General features: G+C 35.6%; 1 protein-coding gene across 2 annotated transcripts; it reads right to left on the bottom strand.

Annotated features, from left to right (window-relative positions):
- Positions 1-3778: 3778 nt before the first annotated feature.
- On the bottom strand, positions 3779-16736 carry LOC123555622 (vacuolar protein sorting-associated protein 4B-like). 2 transcript variants are annotated; one of them, XM_045346219.2, is made up of 10 exons: positions 16630-16736; positions 15873-15885; positions 14598-14727; positions 13620-13743; positions 11144-11329; positions 9894-10047; positions 9237-9512; positions 6388-6578; positions 5980-6056; positions 3779-5116 (listed from the first exon to the last, which is right to left on the bottom strand). In XM_045346219.2, exons 1-10 carry the CDS (start codon positions 16655-16657, stop codon positions 4991-4993), a joined length of 1305 nt encoding a protein of 434 aa, XP_045202154.1. In that variant the 5' UTR covers positions 16658-16736; the 3' UTR covers positions 3779-4990. The 2 variants fall into 2 exon arrangements, with proteins under 2 accessions (XP_045202154.1, XP_053403562.1); XM_053547587.1 differs by lacking the exon at positions 15873-15885 and having other exon boundaries at positions 16630-16648.
- Positions 16737-17339: the final 603 nt, after the last annotated feature.

The following is a 17339-nucleotide window of genomic DNA, read 5'->3' as shown; positions in this document are numbered from 1 at the left end:
GTCTGAAATCATTTGTCCTCCATGGGGAAGTTGGCAGTTACTTTTGGGGAACAGCTTTGTACTGGTACAGAATCCGGGAACACTGGATAGGCTAACTGCATGCCGTTAAATAACTAAAAAATGTTGTTAAACCCAAAACAAGCAAACAAACAACCAACTTTCAAACATAATAATGAGAATTTTACTTGTTTGTTGGGTTTAATTTCCAGATTGGACACAACCCCGAAATCCACCAAAAAGTAAAGCTGCCACAAGTAAAAATAATTTTACAGTATTTGAAAAGTAGAAACTGTAATACAATTGTTGATGCATGTTTTACTTAAGTGTAAAAGAAGTGTTTGTATGGTTTGAGTATTTATATTGAAGTATATGTAACACAGTTGTGTTTAAAAAAAAGGTTGTTGTTAAAAACATGTCTGAAATTCTCATAAAAAATACTCAGGTTAAATATGTGCAATAGATAAAAGTCAGGAGTTCTTGTCTTCATTACAAGCTAATCAGTATTTTGCAAAATCATAATTCCAGGGTTTAAAAGTGCAATATGGTAGATTTATATTTTTATGCCCCCCTTCGAAGAAGGAGGGGTATATTGTTCTGCAGATGTCGTCGTTGGTCGGTTGTAGACCAATCTGTTTCTGATGATAACTCAGAACCTTGGCTAGGATCATGAAGTTGATATGATGTTGGTATATACCAGAAATGAACCTATTGATTTTGAGATCAGTAGATCAAGGTCAGGACACAGTGACCAGAACAGTTAAACAGTTTCTGGATGGTAACTCCAGAACATATGGGCCTAGGATCATGAAAGTAGATAGGATATTTGGTTACGACTCATGGATTACCCCTATTGATTTTGAAATCAGTAGGTCAAAGGTCAAGGTCACAGTGGCACAGAACAGTTAAATGGTTTCCGGATGATAACTCAAGAACACTTGGGCCTAGGATCTGAAAGTTGATAGAATGGTTGGTCATGACCAGGAGATGACCTCTGTTGATTTTGAGATCAGTAGGTCAAAGGTCAAGGTCACAGTGACACAGAACAGTTAAATGGTTTCCGGATGATAACTCGAGAACACTTGGGCCTAGGATCATGAAAGTTGATGGAATGGTTGGTCATGACCAGTAGATGACCTCTGTTGATTTTGAGATCAGTAGGTCAAAGGTCAAGGTCACAGTGACACAGAACAGTTAAACGGTTTCCGGAGATAACTCGAGAACACTTGGGCCTAGGATCATGAAAGTTGATAGAATGGTTGGTCATGACCAGTAGATGACCTCTGTTGATTTTGAGATCAGTCGGTCAAAGGTCAAGGTCACAGTGACACAGAACAGTTAAATGGTTTCCGGACGATAACTCGAGAACACTTGGGCCTAGGATCATGAAAGTTGATAGATGGTTGGTCATGACCAGTAGATGACCTCTGTTGATTTTGAGATCAGTAGGTAAAGGTCAAGGTCACAGTGACACAGAACAATTCAACGGTTTCCAGATGATAACTCGAGAATGCTTGGGCCTAGGATCATGAAAGTTGATAGGGAGGTTGGTCACAGTCAGCAGATGACCCCTATTGATTTTGAGGTCAGTAGGCCAGTGGTCAAGGACACAGTGACTATGGACAGTTTAAAGGCTTCTGGATGATAACTCAAGAATGCTTGGGCCTAGGATCACATACTTATTAGGGAGGTTGATCATGACAGCAGATGACCCTTATTGATTTTGAGGTCAGAGGTCAAGGTCACAGTGACCTGGAACAGTTAAAATGTGTCCGGACGATAACTTGAGAATGCTTGGACCTAAGATAACAAAACTTAATAGGGAGGTTTATTATGACCCCTATTGATTTTGAGATCAATAGGTCAAAGGTCAAGGTCACTTTGATCAAGAACAGTAGAACTTTTGTGCACACAGACCAAATAATTTGTTCCTTGTGCAATTACTGAATGCATCAAGGGGGGCATTTCGTGTTCTACGAGCTCTTGTTTCTATCGAAATCGTTATTTTATGTAGAAGTTGAGAAGCATATTGTTATTAGGAAATAGATTTTCTATCTTCAGTCTTTTTGCCCTGGTAAGTATGTTACAGGCAAACATAGAGATACCCATTGTATGGTAAGAAGTTTTGTATTTTCAAAATTCATACACATATTTGTTAGATGTGATAGTCAGCCTTTTATTTAAAAAATCTTGATTAGTTTTGAATTTATTGTCAGAGGATTTTAATAATCCATTATTCTGAATACCAAAAAGCTCTAAAATTTCATTTCTTATTATTTGTTGGTGGATTAATATGACACTTTCAGGATATCTTAGTTGATGTAAAAGCAGTCTGTCAATGTAAGATTAACTTTATAAAAAAAGTTTGAAATTTTTAAAGTCAGTACATTTACATTTGGAAAGACTCATTTTTCTGTGAATTCTTATTTTTTAATGTATTTTAAAAGTAATAAAAATTTCTTCTACCACTTTGGGAGATTACAGAATAGTTTAAAATTTTAATCCAGATCTGATGGCTCAGACAATGGATTGTTGTTATGTTGTTGCATCAGTGCAAGTTTAAAATGTGATATATGTAATATTGGTACTATTAAACTTGCTTTATTTGAGCCGTGCCATGAAAAAACCAACATAGTGGGTTTGCGACCAGCATGGATCCAGACCAGCCTGCACATTCGCGCAGTCTGGTCAGGATCCATGCTGTTCGCTGACGGTTTCTCTAATTGCAATAGACTTTGAAAGCGAACAGCATGGATCCTGACCAGACTGCACGGATACGCAGGCTGGTCTGGATCCATGCTGGTCGCAAACCCACTATGTTGGTTTTCTCATGGCGCGACTCATTTCATTTATCAGATTATTGTTTGGAGTCCATTGACCTTATCAAGAATCATCAGTATGCTTTCTTGTGGTTCCATATTGATATCACATATTTCGTACAAAATTTAATCTGGTTTATTCTTAAAATTTGTTTACTCCAATAATCTATTGTTTAATCGTTAAATTTGTTCTGTTCATTGCTGTAATTTGTCATGTTTATAATTAAAATTTGTCATATCCACTCATTGATTTGATAAAGTTATTTTATTAAAATGGAATCTTTCCTACAAGATCATTGGTTCTTTTTTTTTTTTTTTCAAAAAGTATTGAAAGGTACAAACTAAATGTGTTACAAGTATTTAAATTTTGTTTGTTTACTGCAAAATCACTTTATTTCATAGACATATAAGTTTGTGGTTTTGACCAAATGGGTAATTCTCGAATTTGAGGATTTAAAGTTTTGAACTCAAAATAAGAGGGAATTTTACTTGTTTGGATTCAGTTTTGTGAACCGACTCGTAAGTTAATTACATGTTATGCAGATTTTTGAGATGAAGTATTTTAGTGAATGATGGGTATTGGATATCTTTAAAGTTATGTCTATCATCACAAGTATTCCATGTTCAAGTCAAATTATGTTTTACACATATATATATATATATGCATCTACATTATTTTTCATCTAGTTTATTTTTGTACGTATTATATCTTGTTTTCCTTAAACTGAATAATTTGAGTTGCGTCATATTTAAAGCTGAAAAATTCAAGTTTCGAGTCCTGACTCAAAAATTTGAGGGTATGTTGATTATAGTTGTGCAATTTTTCATCAGAAATATTTCTAACTGAATTGTTTTTATATACATTAAATATACACCCATATAGTTATTTCAAAGTATTATCTTTTGTACAAGATGACAATACTTGCATTGTTATGAACGAAATAAAACGAAAAACAATGAAATCTTTGATTTTCTTATTTACTCCAACTTTATTGTAACAGTATTAAGAACAAGAGTATTAAACAATTTCAGGATGTATGTTGCAGTTTTGGGTAAAAAATTTCCCAATAATAGAATTTGTTCGCACTTTGTATATGAGCACAGTGTCATGTTAGAAACAGAATTATGAAAAAAAGAATTGAAGGTCACCATGCTTGTTCAGGAGCTGTCTGCCCTTGAATATGCACATTTGAAGCAAAATCCAGTTTTAAGGGCAGGTAACTTTTAAACAAGCACAGTGACCTGTGACTGTAATTCTATTATTGGGAAATTTTTGCCCCATCTCGTACAAGAAACTGCAGCAAGTGTCTTTAACACATAAATAAAGTTACCGTACTTTAACAAGTTATTCTCTAGCTTTCAAACTTAACTATAAACTAACTTGACTAACTTACTGACCCAGCCATTTTTCTGTCTTAAGGTAGTGTATCAGTAATGACAGTCGGCAATTAACTTGTGTTTATGTAATCTTAAGACTATTTGGCTTTCTTTGGACATAAATATAACTCAATATGCACACTGCTTTTTGCAAAAACAAAAGAAAACGGAATGCCGAAATAGCATATGGAAAATATGTAAGTTGCTGACTGTCATTTCAGGAACACAACCTTAAGCGATCCCACTCTTCTTTAACCTTTACCCTACTAAATTTTTAAAATGGACTGGTCCATCATCCAATTTGGGCAGTACCACTTATGATTCAAAGGTGTGTTCGCTAAAAATTTACTGACTGAATAGCGAACAGTGCAGACCAAGATCAGCCTGCACTTCTGATCGCAAAGGCAGAATCACTTGCCGCCAGCAGGCTAAAGGTTAAAGCAGAACTTGCAATATTTCGAAACATCTCTACTTTAACAGAGCTTGATGAAATGTTAAAAACTAGCAAAAAGGAACTACAAACAAATACATAGCAGTTTGAATGAAACTAGCAATTTTGGACACAGTTATGTCATTGTAATTGTCCTTACAGTTGTAATCAAAAATGGTAACAGGCAACATTTTGTTATTCAAATCTGACAAATATTTACGATTCCAGAAAACTGGAACTGTTGACACATCAGAAAAACTTGGGTATTGACAGTGGACTTACTTAAACTGATGTTTTTTTATAAACACTCCTGATCAATTAAATAGCTACAAAGGACATTTGTGAACTACTTTTGGCATCTGAGTCTCTACCCTTGTTCCCCGTAGTTGTTTGTGAAGTCTTGGAATTTCTGCAGCTCAGATTCAGTGACGGTCTGTTTATGTGTCTGCAAGGACTTCAAGAAATCTGATAGTTCTGTCTGTCTTGGCTTGATCTGTAAACAATATATTGTGTAATGTTAATATGAGATGCATATTTGCATGTGGACTTGAATTTGTCATGGAAATCTATTGAAATACATTGTACAGGATATTCGTCTATTCAAGTGTATGACTGAAATATCTTTCTCCAAGACAGCACCTCATACAATATTTTCATGAGTGACATAGTTTACATGGGAAAAGGTCAGAGACCACCTGAATTCAAAAATGTACAGTAAATAGGTGTGTATACCTGGGACATTAAGGTAGCGCCTGTGCGTTCTGACTGGTCAGTCATATAAACAAACCCAGGAAGTGATTTTTTTTTTCAAAATGGAATATTTTTACTACATTTACAGTATTTCATTATACATTTTGACAAAATTTGCTACATTTTATGTGTATTGAAAAAAAGTTTCATCAAATGAATTTCTCCCGCCATGACAACGATGTAAACAGGGGGTTATCTCATTCACACGAAAATTACTTAAATAAAGTATCACTTTTCATATATTTTTTGTCTGATATTTTGTTGGAACTAAGATAGTTCTTGAAAAAAGTGCGATTGGATATACATGTTTCGATTTATGGAAGGCCATACACGCCATAATGTTATAATGGAAGTCTATGGGAAAACAACTGGTGTTCTCTAACCAAAATGTTACATCTGGTGTTCATGTGAAAAATAAGATCTTACATGAGGTCTAACATTTAGTAAATGTGTTATGACAATTGACGTCAGATAAACATTTCATAGCTTTTTTTCTCGAGTTCCGACTTTAGCTTAGCAAACCTGCTGGCTTTAAAGACTGTTCAATAGCTATGGACTGGAAGAAATAATTATTACAGGATTTATAAATATAGCATATCATCGTACCTGATCAGCCGGAAGAGTGGACATTTTTGCCGGGAAAGCACCAGGTGTATCAGCACTACATGGGAAATATTTCTCTTCTGAAACCACACATTTATTGTATCAATATGAATATTGCAATATACAACTCGACATGATCTATGGAAAAGTGACAGATTATGGTTAAAAGGCACTATAATTATACTCTTTGATCAATCTTAAATGCCAGATGTTAAAAGAAAAAAAATGCAAAATTATGAAAACTTATTTTTAAAGTCAATAACTGACATCTAGTGCAATAACCGTATCATGCCCTATCACGATTCAACCTGAAAGTGCCTTCATTTTATACACTTCAGTCTTTCCACTTTTAATATTTTATCAATTATATGCATTAAAATTCTTTTACAGAAAAGAATTCTGGGTAATTACCTTCAGTCTTGCCCCAATGCTGAGCATTCTGCAGGTCTCGGATCGGTCCAAATAGTGCGCCGAGTGTCATGTTAGCAATATCACTCCCAGAATACCCTTCTGTCTTGTCAGCTAGATTATTCCATTCTGCATCTGTCAGTTCCAGTTTGTTTTCTTTTGTGTGAATCTTAATCAAACTTATTCTAGCTTCCCTGTAATGGGCATTATTATGTGCTATTTTAATATATTTATGACTTTAAAACTTTGATTAAATTTTTAATAAATAATACACATTTTTCAATTTTTTGAGTAATAGTTACGATAGCAGCCCATCACGCTAATGAATATGCATTTTGTTTGTAGTCAGCTAAATGCTTTATTATGCATCCATAATTGACTCGTCCTACCTTCAACTTCCCAGTGAAATATTTTTGATAAGTTAAATCTTCATGGATACATTTATTCTAGTGGGAACAAAGCTATTACATTTCTCATATTATACTATCCTGCCAGGGGATTACAGTCTCTATATTTGGACTGGTTAGCATATCATGATCATAATGTCCAGCCTGGAGATCACAGTCAATATACTTCGATTGGTTACCATATCATGATAATATTGCCCTGCCAAGGGATCACAGTCTAAATCTGTGGACTTGTTATCATATCATGATTATATTGTCCAGCCTGGAAATCACAGTCTCTATACTTCGACTGGTTACCATATCATGATAATATTGCCCTGCCAAGGGATCACAGCCTAAATCTGTGGACTGGTTATCATATCATGATCATATTGTCCAGCCTGGAGATCACAGTCTCTATACTTCGACTGGTTACCATATCATGATAATATTGCCCTGCCAAGGGAACACAGTCTAAATCTGTGGACTGGTTATCATATCATGATCATAATTATTGTCCAGTCTGGAGATCACAGTTTCTATACTTCGACTGGATACCATATCATGAGAATATTGCCCTGCCAAGGGTTCAAGGTATGGTAATCATATCATGACCATACTGTCCAGCCTGGAAACCACAGTCTCTATACCTGGACTGGTTACCATATCAGACTGGTTATCATGTCTTTAACATATTGTCTAGAGACCGTAACATGCAGAGCTTTTCGCATACTTCGACAGATCAAAATATAGTGGTTTTCACAAGTGCACTGAAATGTAAACGTGTGAATCATTGTAATGAATGAATGAATGACAGTCGATCTTATTCATGATACTGATTGACAGTGAATGTTAATGACTTTGTGTGTTGCAGAAAGGTATTTAGTTTGTAACTCTTATTTCCTATCAATTGAAATCCTCTCGTAAACTGGTAAAATGATTGCTTAAATTTTACAAGGCTCAATGTCTTTGCCATTCGCCAGCTGCTAAAATGGCAAATGTAAAGGATTCAGTTTAAGTTATATTTCACTGGTACTACCTGCAGTTATTAAGTTCATACTCTAAGAAACACATCAGAGAAATTTGGACAGTTTTGAAAAATTAAATTGTCGGCAAAATTAGATTATATTTTTTTCTTTACACGAAAATTGCCTTTAGGTATTACAAAGCGAATATGCCGATAATGCGGAGTACACCGAACATGTTATTGTAACAAAATTGTTCCAGTTCACGTAATGTAGTCGGGAAGAGAATAGGGGTGCACTTAAACAACTGCCTAGCTATAGCTACTGCTGTTATAGGGAAGTGGTAAAGTGTCTGCCTTAGGTGTGAGAGGTCCTGGGTTCTAATCCTGGTTAGAGCTTTTAAATATTTGCATTCTGTTGCAGCATTTTTTTGCTGTTATCAGACTGTTCCAGATGTTCTATATTTTTAGTGAACAGTATCATGGATCATTATTTAGCAATCCAGATCATAGCTGAATGTTAAATCAAATGCACCTAAATTGAAAATATTCAATATATTATGTCCCTTTGATGTTTCTGCTCTCGATGTTCAAGAAGAGTTACATTTCCTTAATCACAAAATTTTCTTTTACATTGTATATGAAAATATTAAGTGCTCATAACTCTACGCTTCTGGTTAAAATATTGTCCATATATTTATTTTTGAGAAATATATGGACATTTGCCTTCATTTCAAAGCTTTTTAAGGTTTAGCAGTACATGTATATCACAAAACAACAGAAATGTTTAGTAAACGAACAGCATCTTGTCAAACAACTTATCTGTCCAATACATGTTTTACTGTTCTGTCCCATAGAGTTGGATACTAAAAATATTCTAAAGGAGTTGTCCCCCTTTAGAAAAGAATGCCATTTGTAAAGAAATTACCTCTTTGTGTTAAGTTTAAACACTGGTAAATGCATCAAAACGCAGACATGTAACAGCTTTATAAAAATGGTGGGTTTTTAAAGGCGATGAACTGTCCAGAAGAGTGGCCCCTTCATACAGTCCCTTTCCGGAATTCAATACCGGTACATGTATGAGTAAATTGACAATGGTTTTGTAGAATATTATATAAATGTTTTAGATGCTGTTAAATTTTCATGTAAAACAAAGCTTTCTTTCTATGATTTGATGATATTCGAACTTTTTTCTCAGAAACATGGATCTAACTCTTAACTTCATACATATGATATGAAGGTACTATCTCTATATTGTCCTGACAGGGAATCACAATCTCAATCTTGGACTGGTTATCATACCATGATCATATTGTCCAGCTTGGAGATCACAGTCTCTATACTTGGACTGGTTATCATATGAGACTGGTTATTATGATTGTCTTGAACATATTGTCCTGCCAGGGAACCATTGTCTCAACCCTTGAACTGGTTATCAAATGAAGCTCTTGACCATACAGCATAAACAGCAATTTAAATGCAATAAAGATTAAAGCAGATACCTGTCAGGTAAGGGAATATAGATGCGTTTTTGGAATCTACGCAGAAAAGCAGAGTCAAGTTCCCATGGACAATTTGTCGCACAGAGAAGAAATATTCTGTCAGAATTGCTGGAGTTATCTGCCCCTTCCATCTGTTTCAGTAACTCAGTCTTCATGCGCCTTGTATGCTCCTCTTCCCTAGAACTCCGCTGTCGACAGATGCTGTCTATTTCATCTATGAATATGACAGATCTACCACTTTGGTTTGTAGCGTGTTGAAACAGCTCTTTAATTAATCTTGGATGTAAAAAAAGGACAACATACAATTGAATAGAATTGATTTGTACACAATAACTGAAGGTTGGTTCTAGTTAAGAACATTTTTCATGGTGTATCAAAACCAGTAAACTGTTGTATACGTAGGGATATATTTTTGTATTTAAACTCTTGACACAGCATATATAAAGGTTTTCTTCTGGTATATGTCTTAAAATACATAGCACTCTGTGCTTTAAATAATACTACCTAAAGTAAATATCAATAGTAATGCGCTGACATAAAAATGATTACCCCAGTATGATGTAAACAAGTTTTAAAACATTATCCTACATGTTGTGAAACAAGTTAAAACTTTGAAGGATGCTTTAACTTTTCAGTAAGAGGCAAATTCTTTCTTACTTTTCACTTTCGCCAACCCAACTGGACACAAGATCTGAGCTAGAGACACAGTAGAATGTAGAGTTGATCTCTGCGGATATAGCCTGAGCGATGCGACTCTTCCCTGTACCTGGTGGCCCATACAGCAATATACGCTTCCAAGGCTTTATACATCCTGAAAAAGAACTCAATAATTCCTTATCTGCTTAAAGACCAAGATAAATTGTTGCAGGTTCTTTGGTAGAAATAATTCATGTTTTTGTGAGCAATAAGGTTTCTGCAAAAAAAAAAAACGCACACACAAGAAAGACAAAATAAAGGACCTTTGATTATGCAAAATCAAAGGGGAAGCAAAGATTTGCCCCTCAACATTCAGGTCTCAACAAGTTGAAATGCATGCCAGATCGAATCATCATCCTGACTCTTCACAAGCTGACCTGAATTACAGTGAAATCAGACATTGCAAGGGATGTTTTTTCAACACATTTGCAAACTTTCATCTTTGCAAAAATAAATACTCATGAACCTGTTGCTTTTATTAACAAGGCAGTCTGAAAGACATCTATATCCCCTAGTGAACGGGTTGATGCTATTGGGTGTAAGCATTGACGTTGTTAAGTATATTTTGTTGTCCACATAGACGACATCAACGAATTTGAAAATCCTTCAAGGGGTTTAGGAGATATAGAGTGGACACAAAATGGAAGGCTCAACCCTTTGACATTGAGTTGTGACCTTGACCTTGAGCCAACAATTGGCTGACACATGAGTTCTGCACATCGTCTTGATGAGGTGATCATTTGACCCAAGTTTTATGAAAATATTTAAGGGGCTTAGGAGATACAGATCAAGCGGACACAAAATGGAAGGCTCAACCCTTTGACCATGAGTTGTCACCTTCACCTTGAGCAGACATGGCCGACTCATAAGTTCTGCTCAGTGTCTTGATGAAGTGACCATTTGACCAAAGTTTCATGAAAATCCTTCAAAGGAGATACAGAGCGTACACAAAATGTTAAGGACGGATGAAAGACAGAAGGAGGAACGGATAGAGACCATTCCTATAACCTCCCACCCAGACATTTAACAAGCAGGACATGTACCATGAATCTTTTTAATACAAGGCAAATCAAGTCTATGATTTCAAACATTGCAAACTTTTAGTGTCACAAAAATATCTGATTTTACAGTAGTTTCCAGCTTTCATATCTTTTGACCTGAAACATGAAAATTATTCAATTGATGACAAGCTACTTCTGACCATAACTTACCAGTAAACAACTGTGGAAACTGTAATGGCATAATAATTGCTTCTGTCAGTGCTTGTTTTGCATCGCTGAGTCCTGCAATGTCCTGAAATGTAAGTCCACCTTTGCCGACAATAGTGTCTTCAATTGCGGCCCTTCTCTGTACACTTTGCTTATCCCCACTGCCATCTTCTGAGGCCTTTGGCTTTTCTGAAAACATGACAAAGAGAAATGAACTTTACATCAAGGACACATCAAATTCATTTTGAGTCTAGTCTTTCATACACCAGTAAAAAGAACAGGTACTGGCTAACATCAAAAGCAGTGTTCAAATTTCTAACCAAGTTTTCTTTTTACAATTCATCAGAAAACAAGAGGACCATGATGGTCCTGAATCGCTCACCTCTTCCCACATGACCCAGTTTTGAGTATGACGTTGTTTTTTCTATTATTTGACATAGTGACCTAGTTTTTCAGCTCATGTGACCCAGTTTTGAACTTGACCTAGATATTATCAAGATAACAACTCTGACCAATTTTCATGAAGATCCATTGAAAAATATGGTCTCTAGAGAGGTCACAAGGTTTTTCTATTATTTGATCTATTGACCTAGTTTTCGAAGGTACGTGACCCTGTTTTGACCTTTACCTAGATATCATCAAGGTGAACATTCTCACTAATTTTCATGAAGATCTCATGAAAAATATGGCCTCTAGAGAGGTCACAAGGTTTTTCTATTTTTATACCTACTGGCCTAGTTTTTGACCGCACATGACCCAGTTTCGAAACTGATCTAGATATCATCAAGATGAACATTCAGATCAATTTTCATGAAGATCCATTGAAAAATATGGCCTCTAGAGAGGTCAAAAGATTTTTATAATTTTAGACCTACTGACCTAGTTTTTGATCGCAGTTGACCCAGTTTCAAATTTGACCTAGGTATCATCGAGATGAACATTCAGACCAACTTTCATACAGATCCCATGAAAAGTATGGCCTCTAGAGAGGTCACAAGGTTTTTTTATTATTTGACCTACTGAGCTAGTTTTTTACGGCACGTGACCCAGTTTCAAACTTGACCTAGATATCATCAAGGTGAACATTCTGACCAATTTTTATGGAGATCCATTCTCAAGTATGGCCTCGAGAGAGGTCACAAGGTTTTTCTATTTTTAGACCTACTGACCTAGTTTTTGACCGCACATGACCCTGTTTCGAACTTGACCTAGATATCATCAAGATGAACATTCAGACCAATTTTCATACAGATCCCAAGAAAAATATGGCCTTTAGAGAGGTCACAAGGTTTTTCCATTATTTGATCTACTGACCTAGTTTTTGAAGGCACGTGACCCACTTTCGAACTTGACCTAGATATCATCAAGATAAACATTCTGACCAATTTTCATGAAGATGTCATGAAATATATGGCCTCTAGAGAGGTCATAAAGTTTTTCTATTTTTAGACCTACTGACCTAGTTTTTGACCACACATGACCCAGTTTCGAACTTGACCTAGATATCATCAAGATGAACATTCTGACCAATTTTCATACAGATCCCATGAAAAATATGGCCTTTAGAGAGGTCACAAGGTTTTTCTATTATTTAACCTACTGACCTAGTTTTTGACGGCATGTGACCCACTTTCAAATTTGACCTAGATATCATCAAGGTGAATGTTCTGACCAATTTTCATGAAGATCTTGTGAAATATATGGCCTCTAGAGAGGTCACAAGGTTTTTCTATTTTTAGACCTACTGATCTAGTTTTTGAAGGCACGTGACCCAGTATTAAACTTGACCTAGATATCATCAAGGTGAATGTTCTGACCAATTTTCATGAAGATCTTGTGAAATATATGGCCTCTAGAGAGGTCACAAGATTTTTCTATTTTTAGCCCTACTGACCTAGTTTTTGATGGCACGTGACCCAGTTTCGAACTTGACCTAGATATCATCAAGGTGAACATTCTGACCAATTTTCATGAAGATCTTGTGAAATATATGGCATCTAGAGAGGTCACAAGGTTTTTCTATTTTTAGACCTACTGACCTAGTTTTTGATGGCACGTGACCCAGTTTCGAACTTGACCTAGATATCATCAAGATGAACATTCTGACCAACTTTCATAAAGATCCCACGAAAAATGTGACCTCTAGAGTGGTCACAAGCAAAAGTTTACGGACGCACGCACGGACGCACGACGGACACCGCACGATCACAAAAGCTCACCTTGTCACTTTGTGACAGGTGAGCTAAAAAACTGAATTGTTATCTGCTTGATTTAGTTCCATTTTTATTATTACCACATCCAAGGTATAAAACATTTAATTCTAGTCTACTTTTATTATATTAAACTGCATTAAATGTATGACACATTTAATTCTAGTCGTACTTGGGATCACACTCCTATTGTTTCCAAATAACCATTCATTCTACAAGGGTCTTTTCACTGACCAAACTATTGTTAGTGAACTTCCCCTATAGTTTACCTTTACTTGGACTGTTCTCTTCCTCGGGAACCTCTTGGTCTTGCTGTACATTCAGCTGATCAATCTTAGCACTGAGTATATCTACATGACTCTGAATATTCTCTATCAATCCTTTATACATGCCCTGTCAAAAGTAATAGTGCTGTCATTAAAAGTTTTCTTCTCACAGTTTACTTCATATACATGCCATTCAATTTTTGTTATAAAAAAAAGCCTCAGTCTGTTTTTCTTTTTCAAATTTAACCCTAACAGGCATCACCCTCCTACTTTGAAATAGATCGACTAGAGTTAGATGATGTGTCTAAAAATGTGGATTCACCATTACTTCACAATCAATCTTGCCTGATAAGCTAGCTCAAAATGAGAGCTTATCTGCCTTAGTAACCATTCCAGAAGTATTTAGATTCAATGGTCAAAGTATGGAACGAATATTCTTTAAAAGAACACGTGATGAAAGACACTGCAACCAATGTTATTTATACCACTCTTTGTTAAGTGGTAAAATCAAATCATTTTCAGCATTAAAAGTTTTATGGAGATACACAAAGCACACAAAACCTATCAAATTGTCTCAGTAATAAGCCTCACAATTATGGTTATAAGTTTCATGATCGACATTAATAAATCATGTTGTTTCACCTCACATGGTACAAGTATTTATAATAACCTATACCTTAAAATTGTTTCATTTGATGGTATTTGAAATTGCATGGCTTTGTCGCAAACAGTTACTTTAGTGGGATTTTAATTCATGGATTTAAAATTTTGAAGATAAAATAAACAACTGTTTGATTTAACTTTGTGGATAGGCATAAGTGTGAAATCCACAAAAATGAATCTCCCCATAAATTAACAGTGGTACGGTAACTGATTCCACAGAATTCTCATTAAAAAAAGAAAACGCATGAGAAAGTTATTAAAAATAAACTCATCAGTGGCAAGGATCTAAAAGCAAACATTTTATAAATAAAACCATACTGAGTATCTAGGGTCATTCTCAAAGCTCGACAGTTTTTGTACAAGACTGCGACATTTCTGAGAGGTTGCTAACATAAATTCTATGTCAACATTAGACATCTTCTGCCCTTCCTCCAGCACAGATTCCAGACTGAAATATACACAATGCAATAAAATATTAGCTTTATGATCAACATAGTTAAAATGAGTTCAATAACGTTAAACTTCCACATGGTTGGACATTCAACATTTGAATTCCCTTAGTCAATGTCAAAATTTCCATCATTTATTTATAGAACTTGTTAAATTATGATGCAGCTTCAGCTCAGAGTAGGGGATATGTATTACAGCTCAGGAGTGTAGGAGATACACTAAGGAATAGTAATTTTGGACTGCCACAATGCTTAGATTGTGAACATGGTATAACTTTCAAAATGTGTATGCGTATACAGTTTAAATCAGCCCAAATTCAAGCATATACCCACCCCCTACACTGAATCTATGTAAACTGAAATAATACCAACATTATTAAAATTCACTTATCTTCATGTGGAATACTTATATTGGATGAAAAGTAAATATGTATTATGTAATAAAACCTTTAGAATATTATGCTTTATATTCATAAGTACAATTAATAAGTGCCAAAAAAGTTAAAATATGAATTGAATGAAAATTATTTAATATTAAACAAGAGCGGTAGACTGTCACAAAATACGCCTGTCAAGGGCCATAATCCAAGCGTGCCTGGAGCGATTTTGCTGGTTATCAAACTTGGCTGAGATATTATGCCACAAACATTGTCAGCAAGTTTTGTGAAGATTGGATGAAAACTGTTCGACTTACAGAGTGGACAAGACTAATTTTTGCAGATTTCGAGTAATTCAAGGGCCATAATCCAAGATTACCTGAGGCGATTTGGCAGGTTATCGAACTTGGCTGAGATATTATGCCCACAATTATTGTCACCAAGTTTGGTGAAGATTGGAAGAAAACTGTATGACTTAGAGAGCTAATACAAGGCTAAATTCTCAAGTTTGGTGAAGATCGGATGAGATCGGATGAAAACTGTTTGACTTAGAGCGGACATGCTTTTGGACGCCGACCCACCGCCGCCACAGGTGTTCACATAATAGACCCCACTCTTTGAGAGATGGGCATATAAAAATGAATCTAATAACAGGTGCAAAAGAGGTAAAACCAAAACTCAATTAATCAGCATTACAGTTAAAACAGAATAAAATAAGAATAAAATAGAGCAAAGACTGAACCGTAACAAACATGAAATAGCCTTACCATGACTTCGCCGCTAAATAATTGTAAGTTGAATATTAACAAAAATATAATATTATATTGAATCTGGAACATTATTGTCCTTGGACCCAACTTCCTAGGTTGTATGCTCTGCATGTCATCTTGGTGAGTTAGAAAATTGGGGTTAGTTCTATAAATATCTTCCAAGTGATTTAGACAATATGTAATATCTTACAAGTAATATATTTGTTCAGTGAGTTTGTTTATTGATCTGATTAGTCATTGCTGCGTAAATAGTGTACATATATTCAGTAGTGCATTATTCGATTCAATTCTATGGAGTCGATTATAAACCCATGCAGAATCTGCAGTTCTCCAATTCTGGAGGGAAAGATTTACAATACAGAACATGGCACAGACAATTTGAGCTTTGACCTAAAGTATGTGTCCGTGACCCGAGTTTTATCCTCTGCTCTGTGTCGAGGTTGCCATCTGATGAAAGTTTTAAGAGAAAATAACGAGCAGTTCATTAGATAAGGACTTAGTTATCCGTGTTGTGTACTAAGGAGGCAAAGGCACTGCAGTGCACTGTGCTCGATTACTGGCTACTCCCACTTTGGTGCATCCTCGGGCAAGGCGCTTTATCATGATTACCTTAGGCGACCCTGCCGTAAAGGCGTCAAGTTTAAAATGAATCCCGTCCGACGATGTTTTATCCGAAATGTCAGAGGTTTACAAATCAAATAAAAAAAATATAGTTTCGATTTTTCAGTTACTTGAGTGAAATTAAATAAATTACCATTAAAAAGCCTTTCTTCTTCGTCCATCTATCTGTCTATTACTTGGACGAAGGTAGAGCAAAAATTGAATTGTTGCGGGAGATGAAACTTTTTGGTCTGCTTGTTTAGCTCTACTCGATTTTTGAAGTTGAATTCAGTTTTAATCGAGTTAGTGTCAATCAACAGCAGCCAGGGAAGTAAGATATACTATGTACGTCCTTTCTGTAGAGAATTGATGGTAAAAGTGTGCATTTAAAAACACGCTTAACTTGTAAAAACAATATGGTATATCTATATGATCTCCACCTGTGCTCAGTTCGGCTAAAAATGCTAGAAGACATTGCCTAACAATTGACAGGGGAAGAACTTTCCGAAGACAGAGAAGATGGTTCTGACCACAAATGTCTGAACATTGCGGCAAAGAAGTATAAAAATTATTTTTATAGCTGTTTGGTTGCGGCGACTATAAAATGTGAGATTACCAGACATATTTCCTCGAAATAATTCTCTGAAAAACGGGTGAGTTTTGTTATCAAAATGCATCGACAGCCCAGGCGCGTAGCTGCCTATACTCAGATGCGCAGAGCTGCGTGATGAAAATCTGGCAAGCATGCACAATTAAATTGGCTAAACTGAAGCATTGTATCCATTTGGTAACAGTAAGGAGCGGAGGATATTGTACGCAACTCATAGTTAAAATGTTTCAGGATTTTCATCTAAATATATGTCT

This window comes from Mercenaria mercenaria, chromosome 7 (genome assembly GCF_021730395.1).
Source record: "Mercenaria mercenaria strain notata chromosome 7, MADL_Memer_1, whole genome shotgun sequence".
NCBI lineage: Eukaryota > Metazoa > Mollusca > Bivalvia > Venerida > Veneridae > Mercenaria > Mercenaria mercenaria.
The sequence above is the reverse complement of the archived record's forward strand: the minus strand, read 5'-3'. Positions and strand labels throughout refer to the sequence as shown.